This window comes from Kogia breviceps, chromosome 14, assembly GCF_026419965.1.
Source record: "Kogia breviceps isolate mKogBre1 chromosome 14, mKogBre1 haplotype 1, whole genome shotgun sequence".
NCBI lineage: Eukaryota > Metazoa > Chordata > Mammalia > Artiodactyla > Physeteridae > Kogia > Kogia breviceps.
Genome location: NC_081323.1, coordinates 82,462,946 through 82,486,383, shown reverse-complemented (window position 1 = coordinate 82,486,383; position 23,438 = coordinate 82,462,946). Strand labels below are relative to the sequence as shown.

The window sequence follows — 23,438 nt, the reverse complement described above, 5'->3', positions numbered from 1 at the left end:
AGGGCTCAGAAGGGTTACTCTGAAATTTAACTTTTCTGCAGAGTGGAACTGATTTCTTCTGAGACTCTCCCCTGCCCTTGGCGACACACAGGGCAGTTGCTTTTGAACGGCTCCCTTCCAGAGCCTAGCGTGTGGCGACAAGTTCTCTGGTCCCCAGGGCAGCACAACGGGAGAGGGGACGAGAGCTGAGCAGGCGGCTGGAACGGGGCAGAGCCGCCCGGAGCCTCGTGGCAGAAAGCGAATGGTTTGGAAGAGCTGCCTTTGGTGCAGACAAAGTGGTTCGCTGGAGCTTAAACAAAAACCAGCAGCTCTCTCCACGGACGGGGCCAAGAACGGGAACCAGAGCCAACGGAAGGCAGTGAGGACAGGTGGGAGGTCGAAGCAGGTGTGAGAGGCCACCGGTCAAAGACAAGAAAGGGACTAGGAACTACGACTTACTGAGTACCTCCTGTATGCGTGTAATTTTACTTCACTTAATTGTCCCCACCCTGTGAAGTGGCAAAGGATTCTACCCCATGTGACAGCGGAGGGGAGTGAGGCTCGGGGCTGAAGCAGCAACTCCAAGCCTGTGAAAGCCCAGCACCCCCGCGGCTTCGCATCTGCCCCCACTGTGCAGGGCAAGGCTGCACCTCCCCTGGCCACGCCATCGGTCAGGATGCAGGACACGGCAGCCCCGTTCACACTCCACTGCCCCTCCCAGGGAGCCTCCTCCCTGTCACTTAGGGCGCCCCAAGGCTCGAGGGGGCTGCTGTTCCCCTGGTGGACCCCCTGCCCACACAGCCTTCAACACGTATTCAGCACCGTGCCTGTCGGGACCCCACAACGTGCCATGGCCCGGGTGGCCTGCCCTCTCTTGGGCCGGTTGGGTGCCAGGCAGGGCTAGTGCTACTGTGCAGATTCCGAGGCCCAAGAAACCGCTCAGGGTCACCCCGCCTGTCCAGGACAGAGGAAAAGCCACATCCTCCAACACTGGGATGACGTGGCCCTAGTCACAGACAAAGTGGCCCTGAAAGGAGAGTGGGGCGGGAGGGGCGATGGCAACAGGGCCGGGCCGGGGAGCTAGCAGGAGTGGGGGCAAGGCATGTGGAGTGAAGTCCTGCTCTGGGGCTGATTCCTTCTCAGCCCTGGGTAAGTTACCTCCCCCCCGAATCAGCTTTGCCTCTTGCAAAACAGGGATGCAAGAATTAAAGTGTTAGAAAGCCCCAGCACACACCCTCTCTCTGGGCCACTGGCACTGCTGCTCTCCGTGCCCTGCTTGCCGTCTGTACCACGGGCCCCGGTCGGCGCCAACGCCTCCTCCGATCCACTCCAAACTGCATTCAGGAATGGCTGGTCTCAGGGCTGCCCTGGCACCAGTCCTCCCGTCGGCTCCCCACGAGGTCAGGTAAAACCCCAAGGCCCTGTAGATCCATCCTCCGGCCTCTGCTCTATCTCAGCTCCCTTCATGACCCCTGATTCCCTTGGTGACCTACACCCAGACTCTACCAAGATGCGCCCTTCCCAGAGCAGGCCCTGCTTTCCTTGCCCTGGGCTTCTGCACATGCAGCGCTGGCCCAGCTTCCTACTCAGCCTCCCGGACTCAGCTCGGGGGGGCACCTCCATCCTGACATAGCCCCCTCCCCGGTGGCGCCCTGGGCTGTTCGAGCATCGTCACTGTACCATCCTCACGTGCCCCAACTGCACGTGAGCCCCCGAGGATGCCGCATGTCCCTGTGCCCTCGTGCCCGGCCCACAGAGATGGAGCCACCAGCACCGAGTGCCCTGGTAATGCCCAGAGAGGTCAGAAGGTCCGATGACACTCGGCTCTGTATCACTTTCCCAGACAGGCCACGTTCAAGATTTCGGGCACTGGCTAGAACGGCAAAACTACCCCAATCTCATCGAGGGACAGGAGGGGTCCCTTGGTGGTCAGGTGGCATCAGAAAACCCACGCCTGTGCTTGCGGGGCGGCGTGAATGTCCTGAGCCCACAGCCTCGCCATTTCCACAGATGCAGGACACTTCGGGCACTGTCCACCCTCCACGGCCTCAGGGGCCTTTCCTTGCGCTCTTCTCTCTGTAAAACCCATCGGTGTTTCTATCGTCGTGCTCGGCAGAGCCAAGGACCCTCTCTAGAAAGAGTGGCCCTGAGCTGGGTGTGGAAAAAGGAGATAAAGATGGATAGAGATGATGCCGGTAGCCTTGACTCCTGGCTTTCCCGGCCTTTCTGGCAAGAGCAGGCCGTCAAACGAAGGTCACGGAGGAAAATGAGCTCTTTTGTGGCTTCTCAGAAGCAACCCCCAGTGGGATGCAGGCAGCAAAATTCTAGACTGTGGGAAACTTTGGGAAACAAATGATCTGGGTTCTTCAACGAAAATGCCGCGAGGGAATCACAGGGATGGAAGGAAGCCCACGGACTGAGAGAGGCCTGACATTCTGTTAAGGGGAAGCAGCCTGGCACCAGACGCTGTGATGACATAACCCCGTTTGCATGACAGTCTGGAAAAGGCAAAACTACAGGGACAAAAACCAGATTGGTGGTTGCCAGAGGTGGGGCTGGGAGGTGGCAACTGCAAAGGGACCTGGGTGGCGGCGGGGGGGTGGGGGGGCGGGGGACGGCGCTTTCTGGGGTGTGGAGTGTCCTGTATCTTGACTGCAACACTGGTTACACAACAGCACACACCTGTCAGGATGCATCAAACTGTACACTTTAAAAAGGTGAATTTTACTGCATGTGAATTATACCTCAATAGACCTGATCTCCGAAAGAGAGACTTAAAAGATTCGGTAGTCAATTGCAATGTGTGGGTTTAGATCCTGAATTTTAAAAAAAAAAAAAAAAAAAAAAAAAAAGGGTTAAAAAAAATTGATCAGTCACTCAGGGAGCTACAAACAATGCCGGCTGAGTATCCAATGATACTGAGACGTACTGTGAACTTACAGGGGTGGGAGGATAGCTCTGTGTTAGGTTTAAAAAGGGGAGTCCCTGAATTTGAGAGGACTGAAATATTCTTGTAGTTCATATTTCCAATGAAATCATATTTCTTTATTCATAATTCATATGAATTATAGGATTAATTATGAAATTATATGCTTGCTTTAAGATAATCCAGCAACAGTGGGGAAGGGGAAGGAAGTAAGACTGGCCAGGAGCGGACAGTTGTTGAAACTGGGTGACAGGTGCATGAGTTCCCTCTCCTATGCTCCATGCTCTGGCGTTCGCTTGCAGTGTGCCATAATAAAAAGCTTTGTTTTTCTTTAAAGCACTCAGGCGCTGCAAGTGAAGCAGACTGCAGGGGGGTGGGGGGCTGTGAGCAGAGCCCAGGAGGACAGCTAGGGCTGGCTGGGGGGCACAGGCTGTGGTGCAGGCCCCATCTAGAAGGGTGGCCCCGCTCAGCCTCAGCCCCTCCCTGCTGGCAGGTGTCACGGTGGGCACCCTAGGGTCAGGTCCTCTGTTTTTTTTGTTTGTTTGTTTGTTTGTTTGTTTTTCAAAAGAAGCTGTAAGTGACTTTTATATGGAATTGCCAGGGTTTTCAATGTTCTAATTTAAAAATTAAAAAAACTTTAACATAAGCCACACCCAGACTGTGAGCTAGTTTGCCTTAGAGGCAGACACACATGCAGGTTTAGCATTTATTAATTCAACGGCCTTTCTCTGAGTCTCTTCACTCCGACAGGCCCTGCACAGAGGGAGGGACCCAGACAGGAATGGGACGTTCCCTCTGCATTATGGGAGACAGAAATAGAAACAAATTCCCACCCAGCCAGAGGAGTGTTGCATTACATGCACGAACAAAGCGCTTGGGGGCGCAGAGAGGCTCCTCGAGCCTCAGACTCCTCTGGGAGCCACCATCCCTCTGGGCTCCCTTCCATCAGGAGCTGCCCTGGCCCTGCTGCTCTGCCCAGAGGTACAAGCTGAGCAAAGGCTGAGGGGCCAGTGGGAGGAGAGATGAAAGAGCGACTTTTAAAATGATTATGATTAAGAGAATGCACTGCTCATAACTGCTCCTCTTTAACCAGTGTTTAATTGCTATATACCATTCCAAAGACCTCCCCGGGGGATAAAATCATGTTCACTGATTAGAAGGCTCAATACTGGAAGATGCCAATTAATTTATAGATTCCACCCAATCTCAACTAAAATCCCAGAAGGTTTTTTTGTTTGTTTTGGTGGACTTTGACAAGCTGATTCTAAAAGTTATATGGAAATGCCCAGGGCCCCCAAAAAGCCAAGAGAATCTTAAAAGAGAAGAACAAAGCTGGAGGACCTAGACTACCAGTTACCAAGTCAAGAGTTACTATAAAATCATAGAAAGCAGAACATGTGGTACTGGCAAAAGGACAGAAAACAGATCAACAGAACAAGTAGTCTAGAAATCAACCCCCATCTATACGGTCACCTGATTTATATCTACAGGGATGCTTTAGTGCAGTGAGAAAAGAATAACCCTTTTCAATAAATGGTGCTGGGTCAAGTGGATGGATAACCACAGGAAAAAATGATTTTCGAAGCGCCTTGACAATCTGCTGATACCAAAATCAATTGCAGCTGGATGGCAGATCTAAGGATAAGAACTACAAGAGTGAAGCTTTTAGAAGAAAATACAAAAGAAAAGCTTCATGACCATACGATAAGAGTTCTTAAACTGAACACAAGAGCATTAACCGTAAAGGTGAAGGCCAACCAAAAGGTTGACAAACTGGGCCAGTTTAAGGCAACAACTTCTGATCACAAAAAGACACTATGAAGCGAGCAGAAAGGCAACTTTACAGAAAGATATTGACAATACATAGATATCTAACAGAGGGCTCAGATCTAGAATATATAAAGAGCTATAACAAATCAACAAGAAGGCCAATAGCCCAACAGGAAAAAAATGGGCCAAGTCTTGAATGTACCGTCACAAAAGATACCTCAGTGGCCAATAAACATATGAAAAAGTCACTGGACATCAGAGAAATGCAGTTAAAACAATTACCACCACATGCCCATTAGAATGGCTAAAATTTTATTTCATTTCATTTTAATTAAAAAAAAATTTTTTGGCTGCACTGCACGGCTTGTGCGATCTTAGTTCCCTGACCAGGGATCGAACCTGGGCCCCTGACAATGATAGCACGGGGTCCTAACCACTGGACCACCAGGGAATTCCCTAGAATGGCTAAAATTTTTTAATTGACAAAAATAAGTGTTGGTGAGGATGGGCAGCAACTGAAACCCCACATGCTGGGGGTGGGACTGGATGCTGGAAAACTGGCTATATCTAACAGAGCTGCACCTGAGCCTTCCCTCTGACCCCCAACTCCACATCCAACACATACCCAACAGAGCTACGTCCACACAGGAACCACACCCACATGTACCAGGATGTTCCCTGCAGGACTGTTGGTAACAGTGCCCCAGGCTGGAAGCAATCTAAAGGGCCATCGTGATGGGAATGAATGAATTACAGTTTATTCCCACAACAAAACACTATGCAACAATGAGAACGAGAGAACTACGACTACACACGACATGGAGAAATCTCAGAAAGAATGGCCAAATACTACATATCCCGGGACACAGACAACACTCGTCTATGTCACGAGAAGTCAGGAGAGTGGGTGACCTGGGGGTGGTGGGATTGGAGGGGGAAGAGGGGTCGTTTCTTACATGATTCTATCCGTTTTGTGACAAACTGTGTGCTTATGATCTGTATACTTTTATGTCTGCCTATTATGTACTTCAGTAAATAGTTTATGAAAAAAACTCAGGAGGCCTTCCAGAACTGACCTTCCCTCTAAGCCCTCCCTGGGCTCCTGAGGTTCTGAAGCCAAATCCAGCCTGGTGGTGAGGGCCCCAGAGGCCAGCATGCCTGGGAGATTCACCTGTGAACGCAGGGACTCCTTCTGAGTCCCGTGCACCTGTAAGTCCAGGGTCGGGGGCTGCAGGTGTGCGTCCTGGGCTTGCTGCTCTGACACAATTGTTCCCATTGGCTCGGTTTTTAAAAAACATCCATGCCCCAAGGTTTGGACTCACCATCCCAGGAGGTGAAGGCCTGAAAAGGCCTTAAAAGACCAACTAGAAGCCACTGGGGGTCGTGGTGAGAACTCCTGATACAACCCTGGGTGTGTACAGTCCCCACACTAATCACCCTCCACTGACCTGGTGGGGTAAGGGAGGCACTGTGCCGTGGCCAAAACCACCTGTGTTCACTGAAAGTACAAGTGGGCAGGGACGACAGTGAGGGAGTTCTAGCAGGAGGTGGCGGCCACCATCTAGCTGGTGGCCCAGATGTATCAGCTAAGTGACCTCTCTGAATCTCAGCTTTCTCATCTTTGAAATAGGGATATTAACTACCTCTTAAGAGACGGAAGACAGCATGGCAAAGCGGGGACAACAGGGGGTGTGGAGCTTGTAGATCTGGGTCCAAAAGGCAACTCTGCTACTTGTGAGTTAGGTAGCCTCGGGCAAACTCCTCAATCACTAGTGCCTCAGTTTCCTCCTCTGAAAAATGGGGTAATAATGGTGTCCTTGGAGGGCTCTTGTAAGACTGGAGATGGTATTAATAATAAGAACAGGGACTTCCCTGGTGGCGCAGTGGTTAAGAATCCACCTGCCAATGCAGGGGACATGGGTTCGATCCCTGGTCCGGGAAGATTCCATGTGCTGCAGAGCAACTAAACTCGTGAGCCACAACTACTGAGCCCACGTGCCACAACTACTGAAGCCCAGACGCCCTACAGCCTGTACTCTGCAGCAAGAGAAGCCACTGCAATGAGAAGCCCACACACCATGAATACATACCATTGGAGGGCTCCAGGACCTGGGCAAAGAGCTCTACGATGGTTTATGCCGTTTATTTTTTATAACCCTATAAGGTAAGTTCTATTATTATCTCCAATTTCCAGTTGAGGATACGGATTTCAAAAGATTAATGTCATATTAAGGGCAAATGTCATACGGCTAATACATGGTAGAGTCAGGACTCAAACCTAATGACACTTCATTACCCAGTGTCAGGGCCTAGAACCTAACCACTGCACTGTAACAGTTTCCCTGTACAGTGTACACGTAGAACCCCTGGCCGTGGGATATTCAACATGATATAATAAGGGATGAGAAGGGGATTTAAACATATAGGGTTAAAATTTTAGGATTATGAAGAGGGAAATATCGCTTCAGCATCCTGGCAAAGAGAAACAATTAGAATCTACATGATACAAGTCCAGGAGTTTTGTTTCAAGTCCATCTTGCAAGGCCAGAGATCTTGGGGACAGGGAGGCTGGCAGCCCCATGCTCTCCCATGGCTCAGCCTCACTTGGGGATGGGGTTGGGGACACACCTCCATCCTACAGACAAGGAAACGCAGGGCTACTGAAAAATGGGCCCTGGACACTGGCCCCCTTATCCCGGGTGCCGTATCTTTTCAGCAAAACTACTTTGCCACACCAGGAATGGACCTGTCCAGCCCCGAGGGAACAGGCTGGGCCCTGCTCACCTGCCCAGCCCCCCAGCTCCCCTCTGGCCCTCTGCTGACAAAGCCCTCGAAGCCTCAGGGCGCGGCCCTCCTCCAGTAGCACACCTTCCCGATCCCTCCAAGGAGAAATTCCTTCTTGGAGTCCCCAGAGCCTGTGTGTCCCTCCATCATGAGCGATGAGGCCGTCCCCGCCCACCGAGTGGGCACTGCTGTCGCAACGGCCCTGATTAGATCATGCACGCGAAAGCATTTCACAAACCATTTTTCCAAAGTATCTTTCAACGTCCTGACTTCTTAGCCTCTTTAACATAAAGGCCACCTTTGCATACTTGTAGCACCCAGCATGGTGCTTGGTACGAGATACTTTCTGACACAAACACTAAGCAGCTGCCTTGCGGCAGGACCAGTGCTATAGGTGACGTCATAACCGTCACCCACAAGAGCCCGGTGAGGGCAGGGTCACTGCCTTCATTTAGGGTTACTGACCTCCGGGGAGGGGAGCGGGCCTGGAGGCTGAACTAATCCCCAATGGTCAATGATTTAATCAATTATGTCTACATAACAAAACCTTCATAAAAACCCAAAAGGATGGGGTTTGGAGAGTTTCGGGGTTGCTGAACACACGGAGGTGCTGGGAGGGCGGCACCCCAGAGCAGGCATGGAAGCTCTGTGCCCCTTCCCCACACCTTGCCCTACGCCGATGACCTTTAATGCCCTGAGCCTCAGGTCACCTGTCTGTGCAAGGTGCCTTCTACTCTGAATGGTTCCTGTGAAGCCTGAATAAGAAACAGGTATCAAAGGACTCTGAACACTGAAGCGCCGTATAAACATAAGGGATTAGGAAGGTGGTTCCAAAGCAGAGTCCAGCAATAAGGCAAAACCCAAGACGCAGCCCAACACGATACGAGAGACCCTGCATCTCTCAGCTGGCTCGCTCCTGCCCAGGCACTGCTGGGATGGCAGAGATGCGCTCTAGAGGGATTCTGAGCGAGTCACTTACGTGGTCTCAATTTTGGTGAACTCGGGGACTTCGTCTTTCTTCTTCCTGAAGAGGAACCAGTATGTCAGGAGACCCACGATGAGGGAAAACAAGATCATGTCTGTCGTGCTGAAAAGGGACACTTCTTCAGCCACCGTGTCAGATGCAGCGGCGCCAGCCTCAGCACTGGAGTCTCCCATGTTGATCAAGAAACTGTTGGGAGACAGAACGACAGACGTCAGCAGGGTCCACCTGAGGCCTGCTGGGAAGCCCCCTGATGGCTGCGGTCTGGGGCTCACGGCCCAAGGGCTGCAGCAACTAGCAGAGCCTCGGGGCAGCAGCTGCAGCCTTGGACCAGGACTAAGGGCACACGTGGCCTGCACGGCCCTGGGCACACCTGGGTGCAGCCGACGGCTGGAACTGGGCCTGGGCCCCCTGCGAACGCAGAGGACGGAAGCCGCACACTCCCCGTACCAGCTTTCTCCGGCCCCACAAGGGCACAGCGGAGGCACTGCTTCCGCACGACAGAGGGGCCGCTTCACAGCGAACCCCTTCCCCAGCTGTGTGGCAGGCCTGGGGTGCCCCAAACCCTGCAGATTCCAAAGGTCTTCAGGACCGGCCCCCGGACGCCTCCGAGGGAATAACCCGAGGCCTCGGAATGTGCCGCCGGGTGAGATGTCTCCAGATACCTGAGGCCTTGGGTCACGCACATAGCTTATGCTAATGATGTGATTTAGGGGAACACCTGGGGCTCCGAATCACATCACACTGGTGTCGCCTCTGGGGGGCTGGAGGCTGAGGAGGTGAGCTTAGGCACTTGGGCGCCCGATGCCTCCAAGACTGACCCCCAATAAAAACCGTGGACGCCAAGGCTCGAGTGGGCTTCCACACGTGGCTGCTGGGAGAAGCAAGCGCGGTCGCGTGACTCCACTGGCAGAGGACAACTGGAAGCTTCTGCCTGGCTCCTGCGAGACTCTGTCCTTTGCCGATTTCAGTCTGCCTCCCTCTGCCGCAATAAACTGTGGCTGCGAGTAAAACAGCTTTTCCGAGCTCTGCAAGTCCCGGTGAGTCACCGAGCCAGAGGGTGGTCTTTGGGAGCCCAGCACACCAACCTACTTAGCTCCCTGGAAGGTGCTCAGCTGGACCTTCCGCCACTGAAACCTGGCGGGTATGCAGATATGAGCCAACAAAGACCGAGGCGAGAGGACCTAAAACCCCGGCGGCGCATTCCTGCCTCTTATCGCCGAGGCCCGGCTCGGCTCTGGATTGGGCACTGGGCCCTGTCACGGAGCGGGCGGCTCCCACCGCAACCATGGCCCCAGACTCGGTCAGGAGTTCCTCAGTCACAGCTTGGCAACTTGGGCAACGGGAGATTACTGCGCATCTGACTTCCCTTAGCCGCCACCGCCCCCAGGAAGGCACGCGCTGGGCCCTGCAGCTGAGCGCCCGGGCATCTGAGGGCCGGGCATCAGCCCCGCTGAGCTGTGTGACCTGCCAGGAACAGGCCGTTCAGGACGGCCCTCAAGCCTGGTTCTTGGCTGCGCTATTAATCTGAGGGGCTTTCCTCATGCTGAGTTCCTGAGTCATCTCAGCTTACCCTTTTTGATATCTGACGTTAAGGGACAATCTTAATTCTAGTGCCCAGAGAGTACTGTTTATATTTAAGCATTAACTTATAAACACACTGAATATTTATTCAATGTTAGTCACGTCTTTCTATCCAACCCTGGCGGTGGCACTGTCATCTGGCCCACAAGCCTACTGCCAGGGAGGAGCGGAGGGGAGGGGACCTGTCCCACATGATCTCAGAGCCCGGCTGGAAGCCTGGGGTTCTGGGCAGGGACGACGCGCTGACTCCGGAGAGCCCCCCGCTGGCGCCCCTCACATCGCAGCAACGACCGCGCGCTCCCTGTCCGGCCACCTTTCTGACTCGGGCCCCCCGGCCCCCCTTACTTTACCGAGGGGTGACTGATGCCCACCAAACGAAATGACTGTTTCTCGACACGCGCACCAGACGACCACAGCAATCAGAAGAGAAAGCGCAGCCCTGGAGGAGGCGTCTAAAGCGACGGCGCGCAGGGCAAGGGGAGCTGCATGGCGGCCTTCCCACTCGCCCGACCCTGCGAGAGGTGCCTAACAGGCCGTTCTCCACACAGTAGCCAGAGGGAGGCTTTGAAAAAGTCAGCCAGACTCTGTCACCTCCCTAATCAATACCCTCAAATGACTTCACGTCATACTCAGCACAAAATCTAACGTCCTTAACCTGGTCGATTAGTCCCACTCGATCTCACCCCCGGGTACCACTCCCACCCCGATTCTCACTGCTCTCCCCTTTCCTCACACTTCACGGTCACGCTGGCCTCCTTACTACTCCTCAAGCCTCCGGGCCTGCTCGTGCCCCAGGGCCTTTGCACGTGTTAATACGGCTGCCTGGACTCTCTTCTAGTTACCTGCGGGGTTCTCTCCCCTGCTTCATTCGGGTTTCCGCTCTGAGGTCACCATCTCAGAGAGACCTGGCCTCGCTATAGTATTTGGTCACCCTCCCTGCCCTTCCCCCCCTCACAGCCCTGATCACTACCTGACATTATATTATACGTTTTGCCCACTGGCCATCTCCCTCACTACAGGGTCAGCCCACAAGGGCAGATAATGAGCATCAGGTATAGCAACTGAATAGAACTGTTCAATGAATGAGCATCAGATTCTAGAGTAGGTGGGCTGGCAAAGTGTGGCATACAATTATGGAGCGGTTTTAGGTTCTGGAAAGCACAACACAGACACGTGATTACAATGCAGTTTGTTAGGCTATGTTCACTCTTCTCCCCTCTCCCTCTGTCTTGAACACCTGACTTGCTGCTTCCTTCAGCATCCCAGGCCTCTCCCTTTGAGCTCAGAGTCAGGACACCACAAATTCCTGTGCCACTGCAGAGATGACCAGGCGCTCCGCACAGGGAATGTGACTGAGCCCCTGCAGCAGGCCCTCACCAGCGTGTTGCACACGGCCAGCACTCAGACCTGAGGTCTCCACAGACCTGAGAATGTCCCCAGCAGCTTTAACTCTGAGGTCAGACAGACAAAAGCTGCAGAAGGGCAGCGGAAAGGACCCTGGAGAGCATCTGATCTACAACCGGGAGTCGGAGGGTCCAAGGGGTAAGCAGCTCACCCAAGCGGCAAACTAGAAAGGAGCGCCAGCTTCCCAGGGGAGGGCCGTGCTCACTACCCGTTTAAGTGGGGTGACTGAGTGGACACGTGTATCTGTGTCAGAGGCACCTCTGTATCTGGCACATGGTGAGAAGGAAGGATTGGCAGGCTGGCAAGAAGGAAGTCAACATGGGAGGAAAAACCTTCACCCTACGCTTGCCACTAGGATCGGAGCAGCGTGCGTGGGGGCTGAAGCCGAGAGCAAGCTGTTAAACCATCATCGTCACGTTGAAGTGAACACAGACACGCCTGCCCATCTCTCCAGCCTGCGTCACTGCATCCCTGCCCCAGGGCCTTTACATGTGCCTGGCGTGCTCCCCCTCTACTTGCTTCCTATTCAGTCTTCAGACCTCGGCTCGACCGTCACTTCCGGGCGTCACACGTTCCTGGCACGGTGCTTGGCACATAATCTAGTGCTCCGTAACTCCCCGTGGAATGAATGAAGGGAGTCAGTGAATTCACTACAACACACAGGACGTAAAATTTGCATGAACCACTAATGTGAAGCCTGCAGATTGAAAAGAACTTTGGGACTGGCAGTGAGCCCGTGTGGCAGTCCTCCAGGACGCAGGTTCCCAAACTTTCTCAGCTCGTGGTCATGGAACCCCTGACATTTCAGTGAAATTTTCACGGTATCCCCAGGCCAAGAGAAATACCTAATCTTGTTCCATTTAGGAGTAGCTGGATCCGAACAACCCCTGAAAACCCACCTCTGCAAAGACACAAAGTATCAAAAGGAATGCAGAGGATCAAAGGAATGTAGACGATCCCACGTTGATACTGAGAATCACCCCAAGCTGCACCAACGGGGACAGACGCTGACTCTCCCTGAGCACCTCTGGGCGCCGGCTATGGTGCCTCGAGGCACCTCGGTACAGTCTGGGAAACAAGACCCTGGGACATAAAATCACTCTCTTCTGCTGTGTGAAATATTCTGATGGGAAAATTTTGCCCGTCCTGCTTGGTGAGTGTCCCTCCATTTCAGGCATGGCAGGGTGGCCGTTAGACAGTCTGAGGTCCCCACAGGCCCTCCCAGGAGCCTCCGGGAGCCCTGTGTGATCTTTCTGCCCATTAATCAACCATTCTTTCACACTTAGTCAAACACTACAGAGCCCATGGGGCCAAAAGCAACATTTGTCAGCAACAGAAAACAAACAAACAAAAAAACCCAAAACGGTCGTGAGAAAATAGAGTACGTTCTTAACTAGACCAGGCTCTTGCCACAGCTCTGCCTCCAGCTGTGCAAATCCCTTACTTGGCAGTAGGCCTGTGCATGTCCTCATCTGTAAGGTTAGGCACAGAAAAAGGGGGTACACCAAAAGACTAGCCAAGTAGGTCTCGCCCACCTCAAATAGAGCAGGTCTGAGTCAATCTTTTATTACAAAGTAGGTCTGTACATAAGTTTTCACTTTTATCGTAAAGACAATGTGCATTCGGAAACTGGCATAGATAGATAGATACATAAAATAGATAGAGAGACAGGGGCTATTCCTCCTGAATTTCACCAATTAGCCAGTTCCCACTGATGCTGAAGGTCAAAGGCAGCCACTCCAGTCCCCAGGCAGCCCGACACCCTGCAGAGCAGGGCGGACAAACTGCTGGTCGCCCAGGCCAAGAGCATGGTGGGAGCTTCGCCAGCTTCTGAAAGGGCAAACGAGGCAAGAACAGAAGGGCTCTTTCTCCATCGGACTGTTTACAACACCAGGGGTGTAAAATCATCCTCCAGGAAGTATCTGTGGCTTTGCCTTCTCTGTACGTAACTTCTGGTCAGTAAATGACCGATCAACCAAGCTGGCACTGACATCACAGCGAGCCGGCCGTGGATGCAGCAACAGGAGGGAAGGAAGCCAGCGAGTCAGTCAGTCAGCCCCTTTAGCAAGCACAGAGCCCAGGCGAACAGGCACTGCCACCTCCAGGAAGCCCAGACCCCACAGCCGCAGCGGGAGCAGGGTCTGTCCAGAGTCACAAAACTCGTCCATGGTTCAGAGGCTTTAACACAGGGGAAAATCCTCAGGGAAACCAAGCCTGCTCTTGTCTAACAGCTCATCCTCCAGGGCCTGAGAGCTACTCAGGGGAAAGTGCCTCCCCAAGGCAGCCTGCTGAGAGCAGTGCAGCTGGCACGTGTTCCCCTCTAGCTACAGTGTCTACCTCGTCAATCACCTAAACCGAGACAGGACAGTGTGGCTTTCTTTGAGGTTATCCTGTTTAGGATTCACTCAGCTTTTTGAATCTGTAGGTTTAGGAACTAGCTCTTCAGCCATTATTTCTCCAAATACTTTTTCAGCCCCACCCTCTTTCTCTTCTCCTTCAGGGACCACGATGACATAAATGTGTTTTGTCATTAGTCCCACAAGTCCCTGAGGGTGTGTTCAGTTTGATCAGTCTAGTTTCTCTCTGTGGCTCAGACTGGGTAATTTCTATTGTTCTGTCTTCAAGTTCGCTGGCGATTCCCTCTGCCGTCTCCACTCTGCCGTGGTGCCATACACTGGGTTTGGGTTTTCTTCTCCTTTAAAATTTTTTTTTGTTACAGTATTTTTCAGTTCTAAGATGTCTGTTTGGCTCTTCTTTATATCTTGTATGATGGTCTTTTCTCACTCAAGTTTAGATTCTCCTAGGTCTCAGTATGGTGATTTTTAAAATTGTATCCTGAACATTTTGGGTACTATAACACTCTAAATCTTATTTAAATTCTCTCTTTTGTCAGGCCTCTTCCACCATTGCACCGGTGGGAGATGGAGGGCACCAACTCATTGCTGTGATTTGTAGGCATATCCCAATGGTTTCAACACCATGGGGAGGCCAGGCGTAGGGGAAAATGGAGCTCTGAGGAAGGAGAAGGTCAGATAGTCCAAACGGTCAAAGAAGGGTCACCCAGGGGCCAAACTCTGAGCCAGGTAAGGAAAAATGACCAGGGTCCAACAGTCAGGTAAAGGACATAAGAGTCGGGACTTCCCTGGTGGTCCAGTGGTAAAGAATCTGCCTTCCAATGCAGGGGACATGGGTTCGATCCCTGGTCAGGGAACTAAGACTCCACAAGCCGCAGGGCAACCAAGCCCACGAGCCACAACTACTGAGCTCGCGTGCCTCAACGAGAGAGCCCGCGTGCCACAAACTACAGAGCCCACACACAACTAGAGAGAAGCCCGTGAGCCACAACGAAAAGATCCCGCAGGCCACAATGAAGACCCAATGCGGCCAAAAAAGAAAAAAAGAAAAGGAGGTAGGAGTCGTTCCAGACAGAGGAAGCACATGCCAAGGTGTAAATGATAAAAGAGCAGTAGTTACAAGAACCTAGTGTGACTCAAGAGTGGTGTGATGAGATGCGTGTGTGTGTATGGGTAAAAGGTTGGTGAGGAAGAGAATGGCCTTTAAAAACAGATTAAGACCAGTTTGCAAAGGGCCCAGGAGCCCTCCATGTGTCTAAGGTCTTTGAGCCCCGGTTGGAGATGACGACAGGGCGAGGGTGTGGCATGATCAGAACCATGTCATAGGGTGGTAACCCTCAACAGTGGTCACACCCGAAGGATCAATGCAGACACGGAGCTACGACCAAGGCATCCTGGACTAGAACACTCTCAGACCAACACTCCATGCAGATGCCCAAATGCCCCAGCTGACGACCTTTCCCCCGCTTAACAGGGCTTGCGGGTGGGATGTGGAGACGCACGACTGGCACTGTGTCTGATGCAATGACGTGAAAGAGGAAGGCAGCCAGGGGAGCTGGATCTGTGAAAGCATGACTTGGCGAGAAGCAGGCGGAAGACCTAGCATCACTCAGCACAAACGGAGCTGACAAAGCCCCACAGGCGCTGACCACAGAACTGCAGCCGGTCGTGGACAGCCACATGGGCTTGTTTCTAGCAGCCTCTCTGGGGCCTCGGCCACCTGGCCTGAACTCCAAGTGGGGCAAACCCACAGATGCCCTAAGGCAATGTACTCTGGGGCATTCTGAGGGTATACCTTAGTAACCCTACTAAAAGTTAGCACAAGGCAATTTATGGGTACAAGAGACTTCACAGGAGTGAAGGAGTGAAATATATACACACACATATATATGCATACACACACACACACACACACACACACACACATATATGTCTCTGCCCCCAGCCCCTGGCACAGAGCTCCTAAAACTCTTGTAATTTCCTAAGTGAAATTGGAGCATCTTTTGTTCAAATGCAACTCTGGGTAGGCTCCTGCACAGGGGCTGGTTACCAGAAAGACCAAGCCATGAATAGAAGCTTGGAATTTTCAGTCCCTGCCTCCACCCCTTTCTCTAGAGAGGGGAGAAGGGCTGGAAATGGAGTGAATGACTGATCATGACTACATGAGGAGACCTTCCTACAAGCCCAGAAGTGCGGGGCTCAGAGAGCTTCCAGGCTGGTGAGCACATCCACGTGCTGGGAGAGGGACCCTCACTCTACAGGGACAGAAACTCCTGGGTTCTGGACCCTCCCAGACCTCACTCTGTGTATCTTTTCATCTGGCGGTTCATCTGCATCCTTCATCATTCCCTTCAATAAACTGGTAAACGTAAGTCAATGTTTCCCTGAGTTCTGTGAGCTGCTCTAGCAAATTCATCAAACCCGAGTAGCAGGCTGATTGGTCAGAAGCGCAGGTGACAACCCGGACTTGCGAGTGGCATCTGAAGCGGGATGTGGCGAGCAGTCTGGAGGGACTGAGCCCTCACCCTGCGCGGTAACGGGGGACAGAGGTTCACACACTCTCCAGGAAGAACTTTCTGACCAAAGTATGTAGAAAGAAAATGAGCTGTTGTGAGGCGTGGCCCCCCACCTCCATCCCTGGAGATGTGTCAACACAAGGCGAGGTAATCTGTGCTTAATGACAGAGTGCCTGCCAATCCAGGGGCCTGGGACACAGACCTGCCAAATTATTGATCATTAAACTGAACCGGCTGATTGGTGACGATGCCAGGAGGAAAACCCCTAGTCTCTGACCTGAGTTAATACTTCAACACTGACTCCTGGACCTTCTTTCCCTGAGCGCGTTGAAACACACACACACACACACACACACACACACACACACACACACACACACACACACACACACACACACACACACACACACACACGCTTCTAGTTCATGTTGAACAGGAGCAGCTATGGAAAGCGAAAGCAGACAATGACGCTGTGACACGTGATCCACGGCACATCCTAAGGACTCAGGAAATAGGGAGAGAGAGGGGGAGGCACAGGGCGGACTCTGAAAAAAGGGGGAAGTACTAACTCTACCGATCAAGAAACTGGTCCCAAGGACAGTCCGTGCTTCCCGCAGAGCTGGGCTTTCGGCTTTTAAGGAAGAGCCGCTTCAGGGGTAAATGAGTCTCTCAGCCCCCAAGCACGCCGCCATCACGTCTGCATGACATCTTTTCAAACCCAACTCCCTCTGCACAGACACAAGTGCTGCTCCCTGATGGGACTTCACTGCTCCTTCTGGCCCCAAGACGAAGGACTTGCTAAACCGTGGCAGGGAAGGAATGCCTGCCTCAGGCCTCCTGGACCAGGCACCTCGACAGCCCTTTGTGCCCTGTGATTCCAGTGATTTCTTTTGTGCCTGTACAGCCTCTAGCGACAGGGGACTCAGCACCTCCCATCCCAGGCTCACCCTGCTTAAATGGTTATCTTAAAGGATGAAAGGTCAGGCAGAAGCTGACTACCCACAGAGCTGTTTTCTCTCTCGAGTTTTCTTTCATTGTTTCCATGTATAAATACATTCTACACGTGCATCTACGTACACTCATTAAAACAAGTAGATAAAACGTATTCTACTTTGTAACACAGTTTTCCACGTTGCTAAAGAATCCTTTATAATGATATTTTCTTTGGCTGACTGATGGTCCACTGATTTGATGTGTACCATCATGTAATGACTTTCCTACTCTGCGTTTATTAAAACATTTTTGAGCACTTAAATCTATATGGGCAACAGAGAGAAAAGATGAGAAAAACGTGGCCCGGCTGTGCAGCAGTGTGCAATCTGGTCAAGGAAACACAGAAGACGCTGCGGTCAAATGTGAGAAATGCTATAAAAATCACTGTTCACAAAGTGCTGTGGGGACAGAGGGGAGAAGTGAGTAGCTGCTCCAGGGAAACGCGGGCACACTGCACACAGGGATGATTTTGGCAGGGTCGCCTCCAACTTCTCACTCTGAGTAACAGATGCACGGGTGCCCACGTAAGCAGGCACGGGGCCTGGCACTTCTGGGGTGTACGTCAATGTCTCAGCCACTCTACACGGAAATTGCTATTATCTCCTTATAACGATGACAGCACTACTCAGGTGGGTTTGAGTGGTGCGCCTGAGGTCACACAGCTGGTGAGGGGTGCAGTTTGAATTAAAATGTGTGTCTGTTACTGACGTCTATTCTGATTTCTTCCCTAAAGAATATTAAGAAAAGTATCTTTAAACAAAAATCTTTCTCTTAAAAAAAAAAAAAATCCTTGGGCACTTCCCTGGTGGTCCAGTGGGTAAGACTCTGTGCTCCCAATGCAGGGGCCCGGGTTCGATCCCTAGTCAGGGAACTAGATCCCGCATGCATGCCGCAACTAAGAGTCTGCATGCTGCAACTAAAGATCCCGCATGCCCCAGTGAAGATCCCGCATGTCGCAACTAAGACCCAGTGCAGCCAAAATAAATAAATTTTAGGACTTCCCTAGTGGCGCAGTGGTTAAGGATCCACCTGCCAGTGCAGGGGACACAGGTTTGAGCCCTGGTCCGGGAAGAACCCACATTGCCACAGAGCAACTAAGCCCGTGTGCCACAACTACTGAGCCTGTGCTCTAGAGCCCGTGAGCCACAACTACGGAGCCTGCGTGCTGCAACTACTGAGCCTGAGCTCTAGAGCCCATGCTCTGCAACGAGAAGCCACCGCAGTGAGAAGCACGAGCATCACAACAAAGACCCAACACAGCCAAAAATAAATAAAATAAATTTTAAAAATTAAAAAATAATAATTAGGGCTTCCCTGGTGGCACAGTGGTTAAGAATCCGCCTGCCAATGCATGGGACACAGGTTCAAGCCCTGGTCCGGGAAGATGCTACATGCCGCGGAGCAACTAAACCCGTGTCCCACAACTACTGAGCCTGCGCTCTAGAACCCACGAGCCACAACTACTGAGCCTGTGTGCTACAACTACTGAAGCCCACGCCCCTAGAGCCCGTGCTCTGCAACAAGAGAAGCCACCGCAATAAGAAACCCTCCCACTGCAACGAAGGGTAGCCCCCGCTCGCCACAACTAAAGAAAGCCCGCGCACAGCAACTAAGACCCAGTGCAGCCAAAAATTTTTTAAAAAATTAATTTAAAAAAATCCTTAAATTCTCAACTAGATTTGAATTCTTAGAACTCTTGACACATACATTGCTCTCAAATAGATCAACCTCAGGCAGAATGATCAGGAAGAAAAGAAGACATAAATCACCAATATAGGGAATGAAAAAGAGGACATCAATAGATTCTACAGACATTAAAAGGGTAATATGGGAAATTACGAACAACTTTATGTCAACATTTGATAACTTAGATGAAATGGACAAATTTCTTATACACAAACTGTCAGAGCTCATTTGAGAAAAATAGATAAGCTGAAGAGCTCCTCTAAAAGAATTCAAATTACTAGTTAAAACCTTCACCAAAAGTGAACTCCAGGAGCAGACAGTTTCACTGGTGAATTATATCAAACATTTAAGGAAGAAATTATACCAATTCTGTACAAATTCTTTCAGAAAGTAGAAGACTTCCCAACTCTTTTATGAGGTGTGTACTACTCTGATACCAAAACCAGACAGAGACAGTACAAAAAAGCAGGCTCCAGACCAACATGCTTCGTGAACACAGATGCAAAAATCTAAAATATTAGTCAATCAAATTGAGCAATATGTAAAAAGGATGCTATGTCATGATCAAATGGAGTTTTCTCCAGGAATACAAGGTTAGTTCAATATCCAAACATCAACGTAATTCACTATATAAACAGGTTTTTAAAAAACCCACCTGATCATCAATGGATGGAGAAATTCAACATCTATTCATGATGAAAAAATTCAGTAAACTAGGAATAACAGGGAACTTCTTCAACCTGATAAAGAGTCATGGACATGTTATTATAATAATAGTAGCACCCACTTCACTGGGTTATTGTGAGGATTAAACAAGCTGAACCTGTAAAGGGTTTAGAACAGTGCCTAGTACAGTATATGTGCTGTAATAAATGTAGCTGTTACTACTATGGAAAATTCTCTGAATGACAAGAAGTAAACAAGAAGAAGTATTAAGTACCCATAGACATGAAAAAGAATGAACTATTGCACGCCGTAACACAGATGAATCTCACAGATGTAACACTGAAGGAGGGAAGCTGAACACAGGAGAGTACCTTATTGTAGGATTCCGTTTACAGCTGAACTTCAAGAAAGGGCAAAAAGTCTATGATGATAGAGGTCAGAACCTCTATCTTTAGATAGAGGTTGACCTTTATCTGTGGGTCAAGGGTCATAAGTGGAGGAAGAGGCACAAGGGAAGGTTCTGGCATGCTGGACTATGTGCAGTAGCTTATCTGTGGTGGTAGTTACAGGGGAGTTTATCTACGTAAGAATTCATCATTAAAGATCATACTGAATATAATTATATACACTGTATATAAGTCACACTGCAAAATAAGTATCCACAATACAACAGCATAGGTACTATGGCCCAATGATGTAAAAATATTTATGTATGTATAAACATAAGATGATATGTGAAAGGATTACCAAAATATTATCTCAGGGGTGAGATTTTAATTTTATCCCCCACTTTATTTTTCTTTTATTATTACTATTTTAAAAAGAAATCTATTTACTTATTTTTGGCCGCATTGGGCCTTCGCTGTTGCGCGTGGGGCTTTCTCTACTTGTGGCGAGTGGGGGCTACTCTTCGTTGCAGTGCGCACGCTTCTCATTGCAGTGGCTTCTCTTGCTGCGGAGCACAGGCTCTAGGCGTATGGGCTTCAGTAGTTGTGGCACGTGGGCTCAGTAGTTGTGGCTCAAAGTCTCCAGAGCGCAGGTTCAGTAGTTGTGGGCGCACAGGATTAGTTGCTCCGCAGCATGTGGGATCTTCCCGGACCAGGGCTTGAACCCGTGTCCCCTGCATCGGCAGGCGGACTCTTAGCCACTGCGCCACCAGGGAAGCCCCCCACTTTATTTTTAATGTATTACTTGCTTCTTTTAAAATAATGGCTATTTACCTAATCAGAAAAATATTTTTAAAGCTGTTTTCTTATGGGGAAAAAAAAATGCCCAGATCCTTGGGTCTGGTGACTCTCTTCTTGAACTGTGCCTCTCACTGAGCCCAGCACTGCTTATACCAGCCCCAAACTGGATGCTTATGTTTTCCATTCCAAGTAATGGAATGCTATGCAACGGTTAAAAAATAGTTACGCGGAGCTAATGGTACTCTCATTGCAAGACTGACAAAATATATTAAATAAAAAAGAAAGTTATATTTTCATTAGGAAACTGTTAATGAAATAAAAGAAAAATCAGGTATTTCTCCAGAAATATGATCCAGGAAGATATATACAATAGTGATTTCCTCTAGGAAACACCTAGAATATGATTGGGGTGTCTAAAGGGACTTTTGCTTTGCCTGTTCTTTATAAGGAGATGGTTGGTATTCACGTGTTACTTCTGAAATTAAATACATGGGAGCTGGATTTCTGGCTGCTGAAGGAGGGAGGTACAAATATGGGAAGAGAGACTGGGGCATGAACGCTGTGGGGCTGGACTGAACCTGGAGATATCAGTATACACAATGGTTTCTTAATATATAAAGATGGACATAGAAATGCATATGTTTTGTGTGTATTTCCTGGTTTTGTCTGCTGCGAGGGCCTAGAAGTAATGATACCCTAGGAGCAGGGAGCCATCTAGCACCCAAATCTTGGTTTCTAAACATCATTCTCCATCCAAAGAAGGCAGGGCTCCTTGGAGAGGTGGCTGACTTGAGGATAAGGGCAGGAAAAGTAGTGGATGAACCCGGGTCGCCTTGCTGTGCTAAAGGGTAAGGAAGGGCTTGAAGAATGACAGGGACGTGGCGAAAGAACATAGGGGTCTACACGAGGGGGGTCTGACTGGGACATCTGGGACGACTTGAGCGCCAGCAACAGACTATAACCCAAAGGGTAAAAAAATAATGCAAGGTCAATATTGATATAAATACATAAATGAATAAATAAAAACACAGGTGAGAAAGGAAAGTTCTTCCTCAGAGTAGAATGTGAGCTAACAAATGCAGAAAGAATGGAGGGCTTAGAAAGTCACCAGTCACCAGTTGGCAACCACCATAGTAATAACTGTTTCAGACAAGAATCGTGAGTGCTAAAACCTGTGGGTAAAAGTCTGATGAGAAGCTACTGATTCCATCAGAAAAAAAACAGAACTCCCTGGTGGAGAGCCGGGCTAACACCACTGTAACCAAGGGATCAAAGTCCAATACTGGGACAAGGATAAAATACCAGTTCCGTGATATTGCCCCCAAAACATAATCTGAATCCTATCACGTGGAAACATCAGACAAATCCACACTGAGGGACATTCTATAAAGAGATGGCCTGACTTTTTGAAAAATGTCAAGGTCATGAAAGATAAAAAAAAGACTGAGGAACTGCTCCAGATCGAAGGAAACTGAAGAGTGGTTAGAGTTCAGTGCGATCTTGGACCAAGGGGAAAAAAAAAGTTTGTTTGGTTTTTTTTTGCTATAAAAGACATTAGTGGGAAATCTGAATAACTGCTATGATTAGACAACATAGTATATCAATGTTAATTTCCTGATATTGATCATTATACTATGGCTATGTAAGAAAGTGCCCTTGAAATTTAGAAACGAAAACACTGAGGTACTTAAGAGTAATTCATATGTCCAAATGTACAGCTTATTCTCAAAAAGGTCAGGAAAAGACATGATAAAAAGAGAGAGAGACATGCGTTGGCGAGGATGTGGAGAAAAAAGAACCCTCGTGCACTGTGGATGGGAATGTAAACTGGTGCTGCCGCTGCGGAAAACACTACGGAGGTTCCTTAAAAAACTAAAAATAGGGCTACCATATGATCCAGCAATCCCACTTCTGGGTATTTTCCCCCCAAAAAATAAAAACACTAATTTTAAAAAATATATGCACCCCCTCTGTTCACTGCAGCATTTTTTACAACAGCCAATATACAGGAGCAACCTAAGTGCCCATCGATAGATGATAAAGAAGAGACGGTATATGTATAAAATGGACATTACTCAGCCATCAGAAAGAATGAAACCTTGCCATCTGCAACAACATGGATGGACCTAGAGGGCACTGTGCCAAGTGAAATAAGTCAGACAGAGAAACAAGTACCGTATGATTTCACTTATATGTGGAATCTAAAAAACAAACCAGAAACTGACTCAGAGTCGGAGAACAAACAGGTGGCTGCCAGAGGAGAGGGCGGGCGGCGGAGGGGGGGGGGGGAAGGGGGGGATGAAATAGCTGAGGGGAATTAAGAGGAGCAAACTTCCAGTTACAAAATTAACGAGTCATGGGAATGAAATGCACAGCATGCAGAACAGAGCCAATACTATTGTAGTGTCTTTGCATGCTGACAGATGGTAATTAGACTTATCATGATGATCATTTTGTAATGTATAGAAATATTATGTAATGTATAGAATATATCATGCACCTGGAACTAACATAGAGCTGTAGGTCAATTACACTTCAATTTTAAAAGACAGAGAGAGAGTATAAGGTAAAATGGTAATATTTGGGGAAATCTGCGTAGAATATTCA

The 23,438-nt window shown here is 49.8% G+C and overlaps 1 protein-coding gene across 11 annotated transcripts in view; it reads right to left on the bottom strand.

Annotated features, from left to right (window-relative positions):
* The window catches only part of POR (cytochrome p450 oxidoreductase), a 69,111-nt gene that overhangs the window by 18,805 nt on the left and 26,868 nt on the right, over nucleotides 1-23,438 (bottom strand). For 4 of the 11 annotated variants that reach the window (XM_067013851.1, XM_067013852.1, XM_059037229.2 and 1 more), the window contains one exon: nucleotides 8,439-8,630. In XM_067013851.1, the coding sequence (XP_066869952.1) occupies nucleotides 8,439-8,630 (192 nt within the window). Of the gene's footprint in view, nucleotides 1-8,438; nucleotides 8,631-8,814; nucleotides 9,940-19,633; nucleotides 19,720-23,438 lie in introns of those variants that run through there. The other 7 variants (XM_067013853.1, XM_067013855.1, XM_067013854.1 and 4 more) reach the window with 7 other exon arrangements.